Raw genomic sequence first — 23,289 nt, forward strand, 5'->3', positions numbered from 1 at the left:
GCTGAAACAAGTTTAGCCCATGTCTCAGAATAACAAAAAATCTTATCCTGTCTCCTGAAATAATTATTTAGTAATCCTGAACGTTGGTGCCCAAATCTCACTACCAAAGAGAACTGAGGATACAAACTGCTAATAGTCAGTAGAACTTAATGAAATTTTAAAAAGTAGGTATAAAACCCCACAAGTCAGAATGCACATATACAAATCCCTGTAAGAAATTCTAAAATATAAACAGACATGTTTTCACATTCTTATTGTATGTCATTATTTTAATGACAGTCCCAGTAAAATTACATCATGAAATAACATGAAATAAATAGCCTTTTGTTATTAAGGAAGTTAAAAAATCCAGCCATTCTGTAAAGCTCTGAATTACTCTGGTTAAGAAAGTTTTCGTATTAAGTATATAACAAAGTTTAGTGAGCTCTGAAAACAGCAACATGTTAGTTTTTAGTGTCTCTTCATACAGGTTACTCAAAGGGTTACATTTTTTCAACTTCATATTGAATTGTAGAAAGTGTGTGAATTTGTACAGTTAGGTATGTTTCTAAATCGAAATTTACCTATAAGACTCCGGTAATCTCTTAATCTTGAATTTCGTTTTTCCTGTTCCTCACTGACAGATTTCCACTGCAGTTTCATCCTGAAATATTCATCCCTGAAGAAGAAAGATAATTTTGAAATCAAAACATGCTCAATTATTACATTTCTTTTCTCTGTTTTTATTTATGCATTCATTCATTCCATTTGTTCTTTGGCATAAATGGGAAAACAACACCCTGTTTATATAATACTTTTACTTTAATACAACACTAATTTTTAAGAAAGTCTCACACATTTCTTTGCATTCAACCATCTTTAGCAGCTGCCTTTCAAGTTTGCAAAAGCCTACATCACTATATGCTATCAGGAAAAAACAGCTTTTAAATTTATTTTGTAACAAAAACCCCACTGCACTCACGTTTTCCTTTTTTGCAGATTTGCTCTCTCTTCTTTAGTGCTATTCCAAGGAAAATACCCCAAAAGAAATTTCCATGCCTCTTTTCTTAAACTATGGCAGAGACCCTAGGGAAAAATGGATATGAAACATTAACAAAAACACTATTTTGCTTTTGTGAGGAAACGTTCCTATAGTGATACAACATTTCTTAAAGTAACAAAGAGAATTTTTATAATTGTAGCCAAAACTTATCTGCTAACTAGGTATCATACTTGGAGGAAACAGGAGGAAGAGAATATGATTAAGCAGAAAACTGAAGCAGCACTGGATGCATCCTTAGAAGATAAAGAAACTTTACAAAAGATTATTTCTACCTATATTTTTGCTTCACTGCTGGAAATAAAAACCTTACGGGCATCACAGACTTCAAGAAGCAAATAAAGTACCTTTAAAATTTATATATTTAAACATCATGCTGCTTAACTGCCAAACTTCTGGTCTCCCCACAAACTGATCTTAAGGACTAGACTTCCATTTATTTATTTATTTTTTTAAACAAATATTTTCATCTAACAAGACATGGCCAACATGCAGATGAATATTCCAAGCAATCAAAAATACTAGTGTCCACTCAAGGACACTGTTTGTCAGAAATCTTTCCAAGTAATGCTCATCATTTGTAGACGACAAAAATGTACTAGCTGAATCATATCCTTATTCCCATCAAAAGAGTTTCTTGCAACTCCTGCAATATAGTCATGAGAATGAGGCACTTTTGCTATCAGACTCCTCAGTCTACCAGTCCAAGGCCAGCTTGATTCCTCACTACATTTCTTCATTTACCATTAGATTAAGGCAAGGAAGACGGTGCAGCAAATCACATCAACCACTGCAAAAACAAGTAGCAACCGGAACTTTTCCAGTAACAGGAAAGCAGTTTAAGAGAGGCATTTTAACTTTTTTCTTTTTTCTGCAAAGAGGATCTGCACTTAATGTACTGGAAGTTATTGGGATCTTGAGTCATAAATAAAATCAAGCACTTACTCCAATGGCAACGGACAACAGAGTTGACAGGGAAATGGCCTACTGGAAGAAAAAGTTTGTAGTAATTCTCATGATTGCAGAAGGGTCCTTAACTGGGCATCTCAGGCACAGGTATATTAAAGAACAGTCACAGAAACTGAAAAGGGCCTCAGTTTCACTTTACCCCCTTCACGGTATATTACTTAATACGTACAAGTCTTTAAAAAACCGTAGTATCAGTGTCATCATTCTCTACTTCTGCTCAAACTCCAAGAATGCAAGACTGCATGCTTACTAACACGCATCAACAGGAGCACAAAGAATGCATTAAGGCAGCTGGATTCCCACCAAAAAAAGAGAAATACTAAAGTAACATTAGGTAGAATAGCTACGGGACATAACTAAAGTTTTCAAAATTTCCACCACTGAGACTGAATTCACATTCATATTGCAAAAAACCCTCAGTTCAATAATAAATATTAGCAAAAGTGTTTAGGACTGCTCATATGGTGAAGACCAAAGCCAGGCAAACTGCTGGGCAAAAATGGGAAAGAATTTCTTCCTTTGTTGGAGAAAGAAATAAAACACCCTCAAAAAGAAAAGAATGAGCCCAATATCCTAACAAATTAAGCACTGTTTTCCTGAAAGGCACTTTGATTTCTCTTCTTTATCACTTATGCCTTTCTGTTTTCAACTCATTCACTTTAGCCAGCCACCACAAGATCTCTCTCCTTGTAGAGCATTTTGTATGGTTGCAAGACTGTTGAGGGATTTGAGTAGCATTAAATCATGCTTTATGAAGTCTCTCTGACAATACTGACTGGCTCAGGCTCAAAGTCCTGCAGGTAGCATTACAAGTATAATGAAAACAGCATAACTATGGTTTGGGAAGGAAAGAAAAAGGGGCCAGAAGCAAGCTGCAGGTCTTGCTGACTTTAGAAAAACAAGTTACCCCTTTGAATATCAATTGCTTTATGTAGTCGACATTTAAAATTCTTCCTTCAGAATCCATATTCTTAGCCCATTCTTCAGCTGACACAGGTTCTCTTCTACTAACTTCAGGCTGTTTTCCTAGATCGATCTGAAACACACACAAATAAGTTACATGAATTCCACTGAAGTGTTTCGGTAGTTTTAAACAACTGCACAAATAGTACTGAGCTTGCCAGTTTCTTATATTCAGTGCAACTACATTTTCACATGTGCATACCTCAGTTAGCAACTCTAAGGGCCTAAGGCAAGTAGTGTGGACCAACACAAGCAGATCTTTAGAGCAAGACACTCTGTGCTAAGGACATGGGTATACATGTTAGTATTTCAGATTTTGGAGGAGGATGTATGCGTGTTTTTTAAGTAACTTCTATCCCCACAGACACCTCTGAATAACTTCCCATGGACTAAAAGCCTCTATGCAACTGGAAATGTATTAGGTATGTGCAACACAGCAAACAAGGTCAATAGGGAGCTTCACTTCAAAAGCACATTCCTGATATACACTAGCACATCTTAAGAGAAAACTGATGAATTCCTCGGGCTCAGAGGTGTTACACCCACACAGACTGCAGAGTATGACCGAAAGATCAATTTAAGTAAACTGCCCCTTAAAAAAACAAAACAAAACAAAAACAACCCAAAGACTATATGTGCTTTCAGAACTCCTAACACCCACCAAAGTTTCACAGTTTGTGGTTAGCCCCTCTCAGTTCCCAAATTGCACGTTTAAGCACAACAGAATTCAGCAGACAGTAATTCCTTACTTTCTAAAAATATTTTGATGATGGCAACCACCAAGTCAATTTGTGTTTCAACTCTTTAGAAGTCTAAGGCATTTGCCAGATTAAGACATATAGCTCAGTATTATTTTTAATATGTAGCATTCATTATACTTTTTCGTCATTGATAAATTAAGTGCTAGGCAACAAGTTCTTAGAATTACATAGTGCATACAGCTACTGCTAAGTTATTAACACTATTTTGAACTCAAGAAAAAAAAAACAACATTCAAAACAGTTTAACACTCTAAAAACATGAGAGCTGCTTAAATAGTAATCACAAGCATTTAAAAATAAACCTTTTCTACCGACCTGTAAAAGACACCAACAGGAGCCCACACAAATTACAAGTTCATTCTAGCTTTGGTTCAAGTCATACATAAATTTGTACACTGTAGACATTAATCATCCAATTAAATACTTCGTTTTCATCTCCTCATCCCTCTTAAAACAAACTGAAATGTTGAAGTGATTAGCCAAGAAAGTTGGTTATTAACCTGTATACCCCAATTTTACTTAACATAGCTCTGTCTGAACGCAGAGGAAACACTAAACATGAAATGGGTCACTTTTCAAGGCAGTGACTCTAAAATAACAATAATCCTCATTTCAGTAGTGACAAACTTTCTTTCCAAGCAAAACTCCTATTTGCAGGCATAAAAATTACATATTCTAGACGTAGCTGATAATGATCCTACTCTTGTGAATAATTGGTAGGGCAGCATAGGCCACAATCGCCAAGCATGAACAGTATAACTCACCAAGCTTCAAGTCCTACCATTCCTTTAAAGGTGTGCATAAAAAGAATCTATGCATCTGTATTATATTCATTTACACACTCACTCGTGTAATGACTTCAAATCCTGGTTCTTCCTGCTGATTTATCTTTAGCCCTGGAATAGCATCATTGAGAAAGTCTGCCATTTCTGATGGTGGTCGCCTTTGACTTGATGGGTCACTTGAACGGAAGCTGTCAAAAATATAGTTTGTGACTTTGGAAAATCTTCCCATTGTTACCGTGTATGGATCTTTCTTCAATTTCTGTATTATAACAAGGACAATAAGTAAAATACAAAAAAACTCAGATTATTTGGAATTCTTGTACTCAAAGAAAGCAAAACAACAGGAAGAGCATTGTAGGTCTCAAAGTTATTGAAGTTTCATGTATCAGTAGTTTCATACAGTACAGTCATTACATGATTAAAAAAAAAAAGAGATCTTAAGTATTAAGATAATACTACTGATTGATTTGAAAGATTGGATAGCAGTGTGCTCAGTAAGCCTGACCTACATATAAAAGTGGATCAGATCTACTGTTTACTTTCCAGTGATTAACATCACAAAACGTCTGTCTTATGCCTAGCTTCTCTACCTTCATAGAGAAAACACATCTTGAATTATCATCTACTCTGCTAGGAATCTCACACAAAACTTGATTTGACAACTAAGTCCAGAAACTAATGTAATTCACTCATGGAAATTTTCTTTAATTAAACAAATCAGTGGGTCAAAACTCTGGCCTCATTCAAGTCACTGGAAATTTTGCTGCTGACTTTCACAAGTCCACAAACCCCACCAAATGATAAGCAGTTTTAACGTAAAAAAAAAAAAAAACAACCAAACAAACAAACAAAAACCCCAAACAACAACAAAAAAACCAACAAAACCTCTCTTAGGCAATACTGTGCTGTTTGCTGCTGTATTTCCAGCATCCCTTCAAAACTGTCAGAAAACATTAAGGAGAATAATATCTAGTCAAGGGAAATTTAGAAAATTCTAATTAGTATATTTCAGTAACTCCTAACATTTTTTCCTTCTTCACCTTTCTAAAACTATCTGTACCTAAATGTATAGAATCACAGACAACACTAACTTGAATAGGTTTGAAATAGTACCACAGAGAAGCTAAGAAATTATTAGTACATAGAAAACAACTTGTAAGTAAGTGTAATTTCTATAGTAAGCATTTGTTTTAGGATACAATCAATACTTCTACAGTAGCAATGAATCAAGGAATATTTGTGTGACATGGCAAGGTGGGGTTTTTTTTAATAAATGTCTTCAGAACAAAAAAATTCAAGGATAAGGCGTACTTGTAATAAGCCATATGATGGTTCATCAAAGAGATTTTCAAAAGACTGAGACAGAGACTTGTTCTGAGAATTCACAAGAAGAATCCGTTTATCCTGTGGAGATCTGCAGTAAAATTAAAAAAGGGTTTCTATAAGTACAACCAGTTCTTCCTGAACATGTTTTTATAACACTTACTGTTTTTTGAAGTCACATTTCAGGTTTTGTGCAAAGAAAGCAGGTTTGATGCAAGATCACTCAGTTCTTGGCACAAGTTCACAAGCTAACACACTACAAAACACGACTTTCATTTTTCACAAGACTAGTCATCATCATATTCATTCTGAATTGTACTCTTTCATTCTTTGAAAAATCACGATGCTTTTGAGAAATTTTTGAGAAATTACTCTGGAAGATAACTTTTGTCACCCACATGTAAGCAAAGTTTCCTGTATTTGACAATAGACCAAAAACAGAGGTGACACGGGAAAGGAAATTTAGTGAGAGACAGTCAGCTTCAACACATATATGCTGAAACTCCCTTAAAGTAACAGAGGACATGAAAAGAGCCCATGTCATCATATACAGTTAAGGAATTCTTTCGACCAGTTAGTAAATCTTATATTAAGGCACCCTGTATAACATTCCATAAAGGAATACAAACTGCTTTTCAATGTATGAAAGCACATCAACGAATTTCTAACCAACAGTATTACAACAGCTACTGTCAGAATAATTCTAAGATTCATACTGATAGGAGCTTAAAAAACACCACAGCCATTGTATTGTGAAACAGAACCATCTCAGTACAGCCCTGCAAATGGGCTTCTGTGTAGACTCCAAAAGCTAAATGAACACAAACCCAATTTAGCCTAACTCACTGTATTTGTACACTCTTGTTCTTCAAGATAACATTTGCTTCTCCGACAGGCTTGCACAGGCAGATGAAAACGGTAACAACAAAGACAGTGGAACCATGCTGCTCCTAGTATTTTATCTTTTCTTTTGCTCTCACCCCTCGCCCCCAACATCCTATTTTCTGCCCTCCTCTGGCACAGCTACCCCATCAATTCATTAACCAGCTCCTGAATCACCAATTCACAGTTCAACATGCGACCGAAGAGAGAACAGCTCAGAAGCCAGGCTGACGTTCAAGCCTCGGAGTTGGTAGCCAGGCAGAAGAAAGCCAAGCACTTTACCACCTGACTCTAATCCATCACACAGACTTACGTTTATAAAATACCTCTCTATTGCTCTCTCCCAAAGTTTAAATCCACTATTTTTAGTCTTTGAAAGAAAAATTACTTTTATTTTTATTACTACCTGCATCATTTACCATGTTATTAAAGTCAAAGATAAGAACTTTAATAAGCCTTATCTCTCTCCCATTCCAACAGGACAGGACACTGTTAACACTGACGGATATGAAATGCAACAAGAGATCTCATTTTGAGACAGCCAGACACCAGTCATAGTCCTGAGGCAGCAACAGTTAATGAAGCTCAACTGGCTTTTGCTAAAAAGCAGCAAAGGAGCAAAGGCTGAGTCATGTATTATGTTTTCCTTAACTAAAAGAAGGAAAACTTGGTACCATATCTCCATTTTAATTAAACATTCTCTCTGGACAGCCAGTTGGGTATCAATAGCTACTTGGGTAATGTTCAAAACAAATTTGTGAGCTAGACACTTTATTAAACATTTACTCATAATATTGCAAGTTAGAAAATGTCATCCGTACTTGTGGTGTTTTCTCAATATTAGACTGGTACCACCAAATGAGGAAGCACGTAATCTTCAAAGCAACAAATTACAAATGTTTTGTTCAAGTTTAGTCACTTCACACACACTGATTTTAGCAATGACGTGACATTTTATAAGGAATACTGTTAGAGAAGAGCAAAAACTTTTGAGGTAATAGGAAGAGAGGAAGAAAATACCTATGACAGAAAGATATTTTAGAGAAAAGCTAAACTTTCTGCCTTAACATCAATATCCCATATATTATAAACTAGAGTTTGGGATAACAAGTGATTATGCTGCCAAGTATTTGCTTATGGCATCCAGAAAGCTGAGTAAACATCTCTTCCTAAAAAGAGGTTGTGAGGTTAGATATATCAGGTATTAAAGCATAAATAACCATTAGGAAACAAGAGAGACTGAAAGGAAACAGAGACTGAAGCCTGCCATTTCCACAAGTTATGTGGTATATTTGTTCTTTTTGCTTTCCTTAAAAAAAAAAAAAAAAAAAAATCGTAATTCACAGCTAGATGACAGAAAACAATTTGGTGCCAGAAGCAGAACTTAACTGGAAGGGAGGAATCTAAGAAAACTAAACCTGGAAGTTCCTGCTCAGCTCAATGCTTAACTTCACTCAAATTTGATTTCCATAGCTGCCTTGTCTTTTTGCTTTAAAGTTCCCCAAGTATCAGCTGTTGCATTCATCGATGCTTAGAACTGTTCCAGGTGGCAATACTAAGCAGCTGAGCACATCCTGAATGCTTGAACACCACCTCAAGTTTCCTTGTCTTACCTTAGCAGGGAACTCCATCTGAGAAGCATTCCTGGACACCCCAGCGCACAGCTGCTGGGTCAGACTGCACAAGCCCTATGCCACTGCCTTCTTTTAAAATCAGACACATGAGGACACAGCTGCCTCTCTTCCTACAGTTTCTTCCCCACCTGACAGCTACTGTTTTGCACTGTCCCAAGAGCAATGTCCACATCACCTGGCAAGAGGCTGCAAAGGACAAGAACTAAGAATCCACTGGGTCAAATAAAGGCAGAATGGTACGCACCCACTCACTCACCGCAGACCACCTGAAAGAGACGGTGTTTGAAACAGGAACCAAAAATCAATACCTGTTTCATTTTCATTCAGTGACTCACCAAAAAGCATTAATTTTACATAGCAATGTGGAGTATAATTTTTTGCAGTACATGACACAATGAAACTGGAAATCATGCCTGTTAGTAACACAAACTGTCTAACATTATGTGCAGTAATAAACTGACAATCAAATCTTGGACAGGACCTAGATGTCTGACTTATAGGAGCTTAGGTGTCCAACTTCATAAAATGGTTTAAGGTATTCTGGTATGTTAAGTTTAGATTCCTGTTGTTTTAAAAACTTTCAACCATCAAGTCAAAAGATACAAAAAACTTCCTGAATATGAAAAGACAAAATAACTTGTTACATAGCAGAGCAGTGTCTTGTTGTAAATATTTTATGCCTTTGAGCAAAGAATATTAAATACAAAATAAGCTTAGTCCCAGTGTCTCAACATTAAATACATGGTACTCCGCAAAAATTAATGCAAGTATAAGTACAGATCTGTAGTTGTAGTACTGCATTTTAATTATCAACTTTTCTGTTGCTCATTGCTTTTTATGTGTATGTATGTGTATACACACATATATATTCAAATAATAAGCTCTTTAAATAGAGGCAATTAAAAAAATTCAGCAGCATCAACTTATTAGTTTTAAATTGCTTTTGTTAAAGCCTCAAATGGACTAACTGGAAAGAAGGCATAAGGGAAAATCTTCATGTAAAATTTTAAAGTTTCTGGTTCATAGTTAATCACAAGAACAAAGTTCTGATTAAGTCAACACAAACCAGTTTGCTACACTGTCAAATGCACTCACTAGGCCTACCTAAAACTTGGTCCTGTTCATTAAATACATGTTATGGGAGTTCGTTAGAAAATTTGAAACACATTGCCACAGTACACAGCCAACAGACCACACAGATAGGGTATAAAGCTTTCAGCAACTCACCATACAACACAGGTGGTTTTCCAGTGTTTGCTACATAGGTTGCCTCAAAAACCTGCCCTAGCCTACCAGCAACTGGTCGGAAAATATCCACACATAAGTAAATGCAGAGCAGTATGCTCAAAAAGGAACAATTTCCTTGAGGGAAAGGGAAGGGGGGGGGGGGGGGATGGCAGGATGACAATATTCCCCTGCACCTCCAGTAGTGAAATTAGGAAATGAAAGGAGGTTTAAGGAAGAACCCAAAGGGAACCTAGAGGAAAAAACTTGGGATATAAGATGAAGCTGTCATCCAGGATTTCCTAATCTACAGTTCTGCAGAGAATATTCTTACTTACAGCTTTATCTTGTCCCCGTAATAGCCTCTCCTTCAGTCTTCTTGAATTTTCCCCTCAAAAAGCTCGCATACAATGCTACAGCCAGGTCCATTTCACCAGCTGGTCACACTCACCATGCTACCTTCTCCAAGCAGCTGACAACTTCTGATTATCATACACTCCAACACCACATCTTGACACTGTCAAAGCCTTTCACAAATCAGTTCCAACGAATATACAGCCCTCATGTCCTACTGGCTTGCTCTCCAGTCTGACAGTATTACTCAGCAACAGCCTTCCCTACTTGTCAAAGGCAACTCTGACCCCATTGATGCTACCAACGTGAAAAAAGAGCCCTCTATAAGGATTCCCACAGCCATTTCACTATCCACCTTCAACTCTGCCATCAGAATATTATGTTGCAAGTGATGATAACAAAACACTTGAAAACAGAATACCTGTTACACTGATGTTACACCTGTAACAGGTGTACGTGTTATACTTCATTGTTTCTTCATACTCTACCTACCCTTATTACTCTGTTGCCTTCTTACATTATACTTATGCCTACATGGTGAGAGCATGTATTTTATTCTGCATTTATGCTATGCCAATCAAAAAGGCTTTTATCCAAGTGAAAAACATGGAGGTAACACAATATAAACATACAACAAAACCCAAGTATTTAACACCATGATAGGGTCTAACTATGTTTACATTCACAAAGTTGATTTGAACAATAAAGATCAAGTGTGAAACACTCCCCACAGCAAGAAATTACAGGGGAACAGAATTCTGGGGGAAAACTTTTATATACAAATTGATTTAGTTGACAGTATTACGTTACCTCACACACTGATGTCAATACTCAGATATTTCACATAAAGTAGATCTCAAATTCTAACACAAATTATCCCATTTAATAGAAGTGATTCATGAAAAAGGATTTAACTTTACATGGAGTGTTCATGAAAAGCTTCTGTACCCACTAGAGGGAGCTACTGAGGTATTACGGAGCTAATAACACTTCAACAGGTTCTAAACCAGTTCATAAAATGATCCAACAATTTTAAAACTTCAGCATACATTCCAAATGCATATATGAAATTATAGTTTCAGTCACCTTAAAAATTGATTCCACTAATAAACAAGGAAACAAAATATACATCAGTAAGCATTAATCTGAAATTCATTACAGAATTAAAAAATAAACCAATAATCCATATTTTAAGTCAGAAATGAGTTGTCTGATACTTACTCATTCAGCACAACATGCTTTTCAAGGCATTTAATCAATAGCTTGCTATCTCCATGATGAAAGTGAAGAGCTGGAAGCTTCACATCATCCTTCAGACAGAACACCAAATAAGACCATCCCATGCCTTCTTTGTTTTGTTTGATTGATTTCAGATCTGTCAAACTGAACAGGAACGACCACTTGCTTTCTCCATTTGCATGAGTTGTAGCATCTTAAAAACAAAATTACCACATGATTTTAGTTTGAATTCCAGTATTAGCAATTACAAATGCATCGCATCTGTCACTGTTCCCAAAAACAAACCCAAAACACAGCATTGTTCTGATAATAAAATGTGTACCGTAACTACGCTAACTGCTATTTCTGGATTTCTCTTTGTGCCTCCTCGTCTTCTACAGACTTCTAAAATAATGAGCATGTCCATCAGACTGCTCCCCTAAAGCTGTGCCTACAGTTTATAAAAGTGATCCAGCAGTTAAATGTACAACTGCTGTATCAAATTCCAGCAGCAAGCTGAATCTCACCAGCATCTCCACCAGGTAGTACTACTTACTCAAACTACATGTGATATACATTACAATACTGTATGCTATATATTGCACATGGTATTTGCCACATGTTGTAAGGCTGCTACCAAAACAAGGGAGAAGGAATTGAGAATCTCCCCACCCATCCCTCTCTCCCATACTGTGCAAGCATCTGTACACTCTGCACAAGACTGTATGCAAAGAGGAGGGATTAAATTTTACTTTACCAGAGGAAACAAAATTGCCAGCATGCCTGGACGGAATCTGGCACACCCCCTGGCCTGTCCCCATCAAATTACAGCAACTGGAAATAAGCAAGAAGTGGCAAAGAGCATAATCCAAGTCAGTAGTGCTCACTGACACTCACTTTGGATGAAGATGTACTCTGACGCCTGAAGATTAAAAAAAATCAATACAAACCAGTGACGTAATAAACCATCCTTTGCTTGACAGAGATGCTGGTTTTCACTTTATATTGTGCTACCACTAAAAGCTCCTCTTAAACCCAGTATTCTAGGAGCAAGGACTGTGCTTTACCCAAAAACATTCATAACCTTAAGTCCAAATCCTGCACTCATACATGACATAGACGACATTTAAAACCATCACAGACTTGGTGAAACAAGCACAACGGTCCCCAGTTATAGGCCGAGCAATGATACAGGGAAAACAAGTATCATAAAGAAGAATACTACAGGAGAATCAGAGAAAAAAAAAATTACTTGAGAATCACTGTCCTTTCTCCCCCAGCCTTTTTTTTTTGGACAACATATCTACTGAGACACTACAACAAAAATGATGGAGCTATAACATTATTTTGCCAAAGTAAAAAAAGACCCTATAAAAAGACTCATGTACCACATAACTGTACATTCCACTTCCCCCTGCTGTTGCAGTAAGGAAAGGCATTTGAGTAGTAAACCACTTATTTTTTCATTTTCCTTTCTAACATGACATCTAGTTTAAATTCCATTTGTTTGAAAGAATGCAAGAGCCCAATGCAGATAAAACTGCTACATCATCTAACGATCGTCACAGCAAGAAGTTAGATTTAACATTTATTTTCAATACAATTCTCTAGCAATTTAAAGAAAAAATTAGATTGAAAACAGATGGCATCTATTCCATTGTGAATTTTCTTCCACATCCAGAGATTCACCTCTTACCACAAACGACTCCCAGCTTTTCAATTCTTAATAAAATCCATTTTACTGTATGTAAAAGGCAATTCTTCAGTTACAAGTTACCATAAAGAAAAAACAAAACAAAAAACCCCACACTTATTTTTTAAGTACCTCCATTTGAATGAGGCTTCTTTTTAAAAGAGACTGTGGTGACCATGTCCCATTCTGCTTCATAACTACTTGGACGGTCTGCTCCTCGGGAACATTTTTCTTTAGGAGTTTGAGTCCACTCCACAACAGAACTGGAATCCTGCGGGGGGAAAAAAGCGACTATCAAAAAACACAAGGCGTGAAAATTGAGCTAGTTTCTCAGATTTAACAAGAAGAATAAGCATCTCCATTTTCACAGATTAAAAGAATCTGTAGTATTAAAATCCTAAGAACCACGATACAGTTCAACACAGGAAATTTAGACTTATGACTAAAACTAAGAAAAGAGGTTTTACTTAAATTCAATATGGTACTAAAATACCCTAGCCTCTCTTCCAGACTGCCAATATAACAAACTTTTTATTTAAATGTAAAACTTAAATCTTTTTCCTTTAGTCACATCCTCTTAATTCTGCTTAAATGCCACATATCACTGGGTCTTGGAACCTCCACAGACTTCTATTTTTATTTTGCATTAGAACAGTACCTCTCTGTTTTGAGTCTACTTATGAAGAGTGAATCACCAGACTACAACACACCAGATGCAGGGGGACTGGTGACCACGATACACTCATTTGGTCTTTACTACAGACAGTCCCGTTCTATTTTATAGATGAACCAAGTAAAAACTAAATACAGTCACCTACACATGTACCCCAATAACCTGAACCGGGCTGCAGTCCACAAATATGATTCCTACATGTAGCTATTAACACCAACAATAGCCACAGAAATAGATTTTGCTTCCAGTTATGAGAACATCTATGCATAAGTTAACACAAAATAAAATCTCTGGAGAAACAGAATGAAGAACACTGATAACTAACAAACATACCTTTCCAGCACAGAGGATATTAGAAGTATCTAAAGTATCATCCAGTGGTCTCCAGTCTACTATTACTTCATTTTCCTACAATGCACACAACCATAAAAGAAAAAATTCAGCACTACACAACAAAGTACATATTGCTATTTATTCATGGTGTGATTATGGTACAACTTACACACATATACATAAATGATGCAATGTCAAACATTACGTGATGTTTGTTCATTTACAAAATCCTATACTTAAGAAGACATTTAAGATTTGCTAAATACATTATGTGCTTCGCTAACAAATGTACGAATTTTCCATAGCTGTATTATGCAAATACCTTTTCTATGACACGTAGTATTCCTGATATTAAGCTGTCCTGGTCATCATTTTTTCCACAGGATGAATGAATGAAAACTCCTTCTTGCTCATATACAACCTAAAACAAAGTGGGTAACGAAATAAAAAATAACATTTTAGAATTGTTTCTCTCTCCTGTGGTACTCATTATCATTTTGACTCACCTACATAAGTTGAAGGGAACACCTCTACCTTGTTAGGGGTTTTGTTACCTTTCCTTCCTCCCTACCCCCAAGATCGGAGTCTCTCACTTTCTTAAATCAAGAAACAATGGAAAATGGAACTTGTTAAAATTATTCTCTAAGCAATATACTGACTATTATTACTTCACCAGTAAATTACAAAAAATGCATTCAATACCTAGTATTTTTTAAATCAGTGGGCAGAGGTTCATATGGAAATACTACATAGCTTTTAAAACACTAAAAGCCTTTCTTACATAGTCTGCCTTTCCCCCACTACCCATTTAAGCATGTTGACATTATAACCTTAATTTAAATTAAAAACGGACAGTCCAGTGTACAAAAGATGAACTGCACAGAAATAAAAAACTGCACAGCCTTAGATTAAATAATGGCCCAATCCTACATTCAGGGTGAATGGCAAAGGTTCCTTTTCAAAGGTAGAATATGTGACAGTCAGATAAGAGAGGCTTGTAGGAGTACACACCGCCCACATAACTTCTGCATTTAAGCATTTACAACACTCTTCACAATATTCTGATCATGCTCTTAAAAAAAAGAAAATCAGAGAATTCTTGTCTGTCAAAATTCAGCAGGCTTTTCAAAGCTACTTGCTATACACACTCTTAAAGGCTCTATAAACAATGTAAACGGGTTCTGTTTCAAACAGCTCTCTAAAAGAAGAGTGAAAGTCCCTAATATACCAAACTTCAATTTTGTAGAAGTGAAACACATCAAACAGTAACAGTAATTTTTTTATAACCATGTTAATTTTCAAACCAAGATGCATACACTGCCTTAAGAAATATATATTTTTTTAAGGCAAAGCCTAATAATTCTTAACTAATCAGAGACAGATATTATATTTCTTTGGTACTAAAATACCAGCATGTCCTTTTCTGAACCTACTCATTTGTCAGATTTTTAAAATCATCACATTTGCAGTCAGGCGAGTAAACTAAAAGTTTGGGTGTGCAAGCTTAACTAGCCAGACAAGAATACAGAGCTTAAAAACAGCAATAAAATTCAGTTAACTCGTCCTTTCTGTTGTCGATTTACTTCTTAAATTTCTCCTCACTTTACACAAGCAAGACATTTCTAAAGCGTCCTGTTTAATCACAGAAATATCACTTGGAAGAGACCTCTAGAGGTCACTTAGTATAATGTCCCTCTTGAAGGATTATTAACACCAAGCTGCCTTTCAAATATTGGAATCCTTCTTTCTTCTTCTCTGTTACAGCTTTTTCTCTTTTCTGTCAAAAAACATCCTCCCTCTATTTCTACCAAATACTTGTTTTTAAATTCAGTCCCTGTTTAAACAAGGCAACTTTGGAATTTATTTAGATTTTACCTTCCTAGCTATTTGGACCAGACCTATCACCACAACTAGTCAGAAGTATGAACAAAAGTGATCAATCACTGGGACAGCTGTTCCAGAAAAAAAAAAAAAACCTATTTGTGTCAGAGTTATACTGGCAGAAGTGCATTTCTGCCAATAATGTTAGTAAGTATCACAAAGTATACTTTCTCAGGTAAGAAAGTATGCAATCTAATAATTGTTTTTATTATTTTCCATCCATTGATCTCTCAGAAGGACAAACGTTTCCTTTCACGGAAAAGAAAACGTGTTCCCAATGCCACAGCTGTCGAGCAACTGAAAAATTCTACATTGCCCTGCGTAACAGATCCCGCTCCCTGCCCCACGCTCCACCACAACAGGTGATAAAACTGAAGAAGTGAGAACATGCTCAGAAGTTTGGAGGGCATCTGTAAAACAGAGGACTTCTCACGGTGCAGCTGATTTCCCTCCTACTGTTACTCGAGAGAAAAACTTCTCCAAGTTCGAAAACCCAGAAGGCCAAGCTATTGTATGTATTCTTATCCAATAGCAGGTGCAATCTTGTTATTTATTTTTTCCAACTGTTATCAAGTATTTAACATAAAAACATTGCACTTTTTAAGCTCAGTTATATCATTGAAGAAAAAGGTTGAGTCACACAGATGGGAATCTAGAAGATGCAATAATGTAACTAATTTGAAGAAAGATATGGCATTCATCTTACAAAATATCATCTAGGAAGTGCTTTGACAGCTTATCCCACTGCAAAGCATTTTGGAAGTTACCATCTTTGAATCATTGAGCTGCTCTGTTCAGTGTCACTTTGTAAGGTAACTACATAACTGAATTTGAATAAACTGATTTTGAGAATATGATTTTATAGTGGTAGCACCTGAAGATTAGCGACACTGGGCAGCTGTATTTCACACAATGTTCTTAGCATGCTGAAAATTAAAAAATGCTACTAAGTATTCTTACAGCACCTTGCAGGAAAATGTAGTTTGTGATAGATTTTTGTTTTCTGGTATTACAGCATTGGCAAGCTATTAGTCAATTCAAAGAAGGAAAGTAAGGTTAAATTACACATACAAGTAATAAGTACTAAGGAAAGTATCAGGTTGAAAGATAGTATACCAATACTTAGATTTGAATAAAAAAACACCCATCAGTAGAAAACGGCTATAACAACGTGTAGCTCAACCCCGCACACCACGTGGCCCACAAAGGTATTTGCTCAGTGCCTCCGCAGCCCAACAACCAGGCACACACAGACCTCTTAAGCAGCCAGGAAAACAGACATTTCAAAACCAGGCAACAGCAGCATACCCTGCCACTTGCCTAAACAGCAGGCTACTGCAGAACATGTAAGATGAGTATCTTGAAATAAGATGTGGGAGAACAGACACCAAATGTTGTACGACAACCAGAAGCATCATTAAAATACTAAGGACTTGTGTAAGGTGTGCACGCAAGTGTGTCATCACTCCTCCTCTAAGTCTACACAGTATTAATAAGCCCATCACGGAAAAAGACAAGTTCATGTTAATAAGTGCACACCACAGGTGACTACATAAGTCAACACGTCCCTAGGATTTTAAATCAAAACCCAAAGGTATTCCCTCACCCCAATATTACAATCCTTCCACCCACCCAGTAAGAAACCTGTGCTCTGCACAGTCAACAGACTGGTCATGGAAACAGAACCCCAGGGAAGAAAAGCAACGTATGTTGATTAGATGCTTGAGGCCAAAAAAGTTGCCCAGGCATGAAAGGCCTAACTACAGACTTAAACAACGGTAGTTTTGTTTTCTTCTATACCTATTTGCAAACAGCTGTTGAACTGTCCACAGAGATGCACGTTCCTCAGGTTTAGATGTTATTACATACGTGAAAGCTAGACCCTGCTGATCCCACAACAAAAACACAAATGAAAAAAGAACAGAAGAGTGTTTGTCAAAAGCACACATCAACACAACCAAAGCAAATGAAGATGTAATGTGACAGGAGCTAAACAACTTTGAAAATTACTTGATTTCAAACAACTTTTCATACTGTCTTGTAGCTGTACATACATCAGAATTACTCAAAGGTCTTCAGACATCTTACTAGCTTAAAGCTAGTTCTATGCAAAACAGTTTCCAGATTTATCCATCTATGATATCCTTAAGTTTCTCGAATGCTTCAAACCATAAGCATGACTACCTAAGGAAACTTATCACTGAAAAAGCACTCAGTTGGCAACTTTTTTCTATAAAGAAATGATGGAGAAAGTAGGAAAAAAGAAGTTTGTATGATTTAAGTATCACTTTTTAATCTCAAAATTTCAAGTTTGAAATAATATGTACCTGAGAAGCTTATGTTCATACGTCTCTCCTGCTTGTCAAGCAAGCCCATGCTTGCAGTCTGCCAGCATGACTTAGACCACACTTATTCTTCCAGTACTAAAGAATGAAAACTAGACCCATTGCCCATTTGATTCAGAATCCTACCAAAAGCTAAAAATTGAGGCATGAGTTTCCAAATACTGCTAAGCCACCTTGACCTGTTGGGTTTTTTTGTTTTGTTTTGTTCCGCCCCCCCCCCCCCGCCCCCCCCGATGCTACGGAAGTCAAAGGCAAATTCACAATTCATTCTAATCAGTCATTAAAAGCACTGTGCCACACAGAGACCACAGCTATTCCATCTCAGGTACTGACAGAGGATCTGTAAAAACAGGGAACCATGGCACAAAATTCAGGAAAGCTGCATGAAGGAATAGTTGTCTGCCCACCTACTATAAAAAAAAAAAACAAAAAACCAACAGAAACAGCAGGATGTAGGCTCAGTTTACATGTCATGGCATATGCTAGTTAAGGTTCTGGAAAACTGTTCAAGTATTTATATTCCATGTCCAGCAGAAAATAACTTTCTGAAGTCCCACAGTTGTCCCAGTAACATTTTCTGAGAAATAAATGGTATCATTCTTAATACTGTAAGGACACAGCATGAACAGTTCATATCTCCAGCTTATTATGCTGCTTACAATGAGCAGTCAACAGGAAATGTTTGTAGCTTTTTATTGCCAGGGACATATATGAGCAGAAGGCCTTCAGCATACCACATCAACAAATACAATATATGCCAGAACACAAGCAAAGTTTTGGGATTAAATGCTTGCCATTTTATGGCAATTTACATCCCTGTGCTACCAGCTAGTGAAGGACAACACTGCACCCAAAGACAATGTGGTGTACGCAACAAAAAAGAAGAGCCAGGATCTGGGGCTATCATGGAACAGGGTGGTCCTGCCCTCCTCACCCATGTACTTCCCACCCTGCCTGTGCTGTGCACGTAAGCACTAGCTGATGTCATGTGCACTGATCATTCATACCTTATACTCTTGCTCTTACCTCTGCCACACACCAGCAACCTGCCAAACGCAGGACATCTGAGAGAACAGAGAAACACTGCAACTCTCCCAGCTAGTTAGTTAGTCCCATCTTCCAGACACTTCATACTCCCTCACCGTGTTCTTATCCAACTCACTCTCCTTTTCTGCCAGAGAATACAGCTCGGGGCCAGCATCGCTCTGCCAAGATGCCATCTAGCTTCTCATGACAGACACAGCTTGCAGCACTTACACAGCGAATCAGCCACTGCTCTGGGGTCATTAAGTAATTATGGCACTGTGCAAATCCTGATTCTAACAACTTTTCAATAGCAGTCGCTTCATTTTTGCCTCATATTAGAGAATCAGGTAAAGGACCCCACTGTGGATTCAACAGCTGAAGAAGCAAGCAGGCATGCTCATAAGAAAGTGACTGAGTAAGAAAGTCTCAATGATCCACAGACTACAAATTAAGGAAAAATGGATCTGTCTGCAAACATTAACAGCAGATATAGCAGCTGTGCAGCATCTTATTTTCAGATTCTGAGAGAAGGTAAACAGAGCAAAAGTAAGGCCAATAAAATTAATTCAATTTAGACAATGGTTGTCCTGAGAGACCTTACATCCACAGAAGAAAGTATCTTAGTTTAGAGCTATGCTTTAAGTTAGAAGAAATATAACTCAATTTTAAAATCTGCATTATGCTGCTTTAATTTTCATCTTCCTCCTTGGAATAGCTGAGGTTTTCCCAGAGCTTATTCACACATCCACTGCTAAACTGTTACTGGACAAGTCAAAGTACCTACTAAATCAATAGTCTGCTTTCAGTGACAGATACCAGCACATTTGAGTGCTCTGCAAAGCATCAGGCTAACACTACTTGACCAACACAATCTCCTGCTCCACAGAAAATATACTACAACTTCTGGCATTTGAATTTTAATAAAAATGTAAAGCCATACCCTTATATGTCTTTTTTTTCCTGAACCTATGGCTCAACCTTTTTCTTAAGACAGTAAAGTTTCACGCCCTGCTAGTCTTAAAAAAGTCTTACGAACACCACGTTTCTAAGCGGGGGACAAAAAAATCCCACAAATATTGTTCATGTTGTGACAAATATGAAAAAGCTTGCAACACCAGGAACCACATATCATAAGAAAGGTTTCCTTCTTGACAACAGCAAGTTTTTCAAGTTCTGCCGTAGGTGCACTGAAGATTTCTTGAACCACACAAAGTATTTCTGCTACTTATGCAACAATAGTGGGATATCAGTGAAAACACAAGTCTATTCAGGGTACCAAGAGTAAGAGCTTGAGGTCGTAACACACTGTTTCTGCTGTGAACACTTCTGCAAGAGAAATCCTTAATGAACAGAAAACAAAGAATATACAGAAATTTCAGAATTATCAGTGAACTGCTTTACATTCAAGCATAATGAAACCTTAACTAAATTCAAAAGAGGCAAAGGGAGGTAAAGGCTTCTGTTCACAAAGAAAACCTATGAAGTACAAAATATTCAGAAAGGAGTATGATTCTGCACATAATAAATGATAAAGGCTGAAAAAGTTATAATGAAGATTTTAAATCAAGTGCTTAATAAAATGCCACAACAATGTATAGTATAGGAGTCCCTGTGCCCCCAAATTTAACTAGTAGAAGGTGCAGCAAGACACCGCCCACACCACCATATATATATACACATCTAAAATAATCCACTATATCTGTGCCAACAAACTACCTGAAGGATGCAAAGCTAATTTTAACAGACCATATTTTAAATCTCTTTGCTGGTCCTAGCTATAACAAAAACAAAAACCTCAACAGCAAACACACACACACACCCAACACTACAGTGATACAAAAATTCACGGATGCTTCTCCTCACAGTCCGAATCTCCCCAAGGGAGAAATGGAGTATTCAGAGAGTCCCTGAAATGAGACTCAACAGCAACGACGTTACTATTAAGCAGGTATCCTTTATTGCAGCACTGGGCAGCACTGGGGATTCTCCACCATAAGTGCTCCAACGAGTTAATGAATTTTTAGAGAATATATACTATACAATCATACATATTCATAGGATTTCCGGGAACTTATTAACATATGCAAATGTCCGATCCACATGCGCAGTCGTCTCCCGTAGTGGTCTTCAAGTGGTCTTTGGGGGTCTTCAGATGAAGGCTCGTAGTCTTCTTCACTGTGTTCGCTGATTGACCTTTGCTTCTGCGCAAACTCAGTCCTAGGATCACATAAACGGTGTCCTTCAAGGCTGCTGTTGTCATTCTTTTTGTGACTTCCTATTTTCGGTGCACTTGTTCTCCTAAGGCCCAGCTGTCTGAGATGGGATTATCCCGGAGCCCCCTTATCTTACAACCATTCTAACTACTCTCTAAATCACAAAGGCCTTTCTTTTGTTTAGTTAAGTGACCAAGATATTTAAAATATCCTCCTTTCCCCTAGGCTTTAATTCTTTCAGGAGGCATTTTGATGCAGCGGCTTTGTCTATTTTGGCTTTAACCCTTTCAACAGCACTTACAACGTCGTTTAGTAGCAGCTACAGTGCTACTCGAACACTTCTAGTTGCTGAACTGGCCAAACATCTGAGCTTAAACCTGAAGTTCAGATGTTTGGCCAGTTAAAGCTCTGAAGCTTTAACTTCAAGAGCAAGGGCACAAGCAAGTGAAAAATAACTTCTCTGACAGCGCATGTGCCAATTGGTAATTTGAGAAAGATCTAACAGCCCATGTGCTGAAGATACTCTGAACTCCAAGAGCATGAAACAAAAATCGTTACTGTCTTTAAACCAGCTGTAATAATAGCCTATACTCGTACAGACTAAAATTTAAGTTTGTGCTTCTCCCCATACACAGCTTTTTACCTCATCTTCTAATGTGGTTTTCTGTTAATAAGGGCAAGTCCAGAGTCGGTTCTCTGAAATAAGGAAAAGAAACTGCTATTTGCTAAGCAATGAAATGAGAGAAAATATACCTGCTTTCATGTATAAAGTGAAAAGCACTGAAAACTAAGACCTTACTGCCAAGTTACTTGCAGAAAAAAATGGCAACTCTAAGAAAAGGCAAAAAAATGAAGCTCATATTGTTCTAGTGCAGATGGTCATTAATAAAGAATGAGTCATGACTCCAAAACTCAACAGCATTAATTTAAGTTTTCTGGAACAGAGTTAATCGTATAGAGAAAAACACTGAAGAGAACCTTCTGAGATACGAAACAGTGAGAAAAAACAAACAGGACAAAAATCCAAGTAGTACATACAGTTACATGAAGTAACCAAATTTATAATTCTGCTCCATACATTAGTGGGATATGAAACCAGAGACAATATGAAATACTCGAGTTGTGAATGCACTGATATCAATGATGTCTGGGAAATAAAAAAAAATGTGATAGAGAAGGGGAAGGCAAAAATATAATAGAAACCACAACCTTATAAGGTTTGCTGAAACAAGATTTCACGAAAGCTGAGACAATGCAGGCTATCCCAGCTGCTTAATATATTGCCGTGCGCATTCCACGGGAATTACTTTGCGTAATATTTTGCAGAAAGGAACATATACATAAAATATATTACTTTCATGTGGTAAGATCTGCCAAATGAGACTATAGAACCCCACAAACTAATGCCTACTACTCTGTGAGAGATCTACCACCTGAAACACCTGATTACAATACTGCACAGCCAGAAGGAAAAGTATAATTAACTTAGGACACCCATAGCTTGGAAACACACCAAAGTGCAAAATGCCTTAAGTGAGAATGTTGGGTCTGTACCAACTTACGCTGTGTTTATTCCACCTGGAGTGAAGTTTGTGAGACCTTCTAAAACCCTGCTGCCATCCAAAGGAACAATTTGTGATCCAATGTGCTCCCTAGACCAACAGAAAGCTAACCTAGCGAAAAATAAGCAAACACAGTTTTTTCTATTATTTCAGCTTGCTAAATCAAATCACTGAGAGATCAAATGAGTACAGTATCCACGCAAGCAGAAGTGCAACACACAGGTGGGGAGATCTAGAGAAGGATGGAACTGCTCCTACTGGGCATAGTGAAACTTCAAACCAGCCCAGTCACTTCATGAAGTTTGAGAAAACACAACTGTCATTTTTTTCTCTGTATCAAAAGAGAGACGGCAAAGAATGTTACGGAACTAGAAGTTGCATTAACAGGTTGCATTACTATTGTGGACGTGG

General features: G+C 37.2%; 1 protein-coding gene across 2 annotated transcripts in view; it reads right to left on the reverse strand.

The window, feature by feature from the left end:
- TBC1D15 (TBC1 domain family member 15) overlaps window positions 1-23,289 on the reverse strand; it is a 38,079-nt gene that overhangs the window by 13,148 nt on the left and 1,642 nt on the right. Inside the window, exons 2-12 of one of the 2 annotated variants that reach the window (XM_082311222.1) lie at window positions 21,960-22,012; window positions 21,152-21,320; window positions 14,174-14,272; window positions 13,852-13,926; window positions 12,978-13,116; window positions 11,156-11,366; window positions 5,829-5,931; window positions 4,579-4,776; window positions 2,916-3,044; window positions 962-1,065; window positions 564-658 (exon numbers count right to left, since the gene is read on the reverse strand). In XM_082311222.1, the coding sequence (XP_082167348.1) occupies window positions 564-658; window positions 962-1,065; window positions 2,916-3,044; window positions 4,579-4,776; window positions 5,829-5,931; window positions 11,156-11,366; window positions 12,978-13,116; window positions 13,852-13,926; window positions 14,174-14,272; window positions 21,152-21,320; window positions 21,960-21,964 (1,327 nt within the window). In that variant the 5' untranslated portion in view covers window positions 21,965-22,012. The remainder of the gene's footprint in view (window positions 1-563; window positions 659-961; window positions 1,066-2,915; window positions 3,045-4,578; window positions 4,777-5,828; window positions 5,932-11,155; window positions 11,367-12,977; window positions 13,117-13,851; window positions 13,927-14,173; window positions 14,273-21,151; window positions 21,321-21,959; window positions 22,013-23,289) is intronic. The other variant, XM_082311223.1, reaches the window with a different exon arrangement.

Source organism: Platalea leucorodia (genome assembly GCF_965183815.1).
Source record: "Platalea leucorodia genome assembly, chromosome: 4".
Classification (NCBI taxonomy): Eukaryota; Metazoa; Chordata; class Aves; order Pelecaniformes; family Threskiornithidae; genus Platalea; species Platalea leucorodia.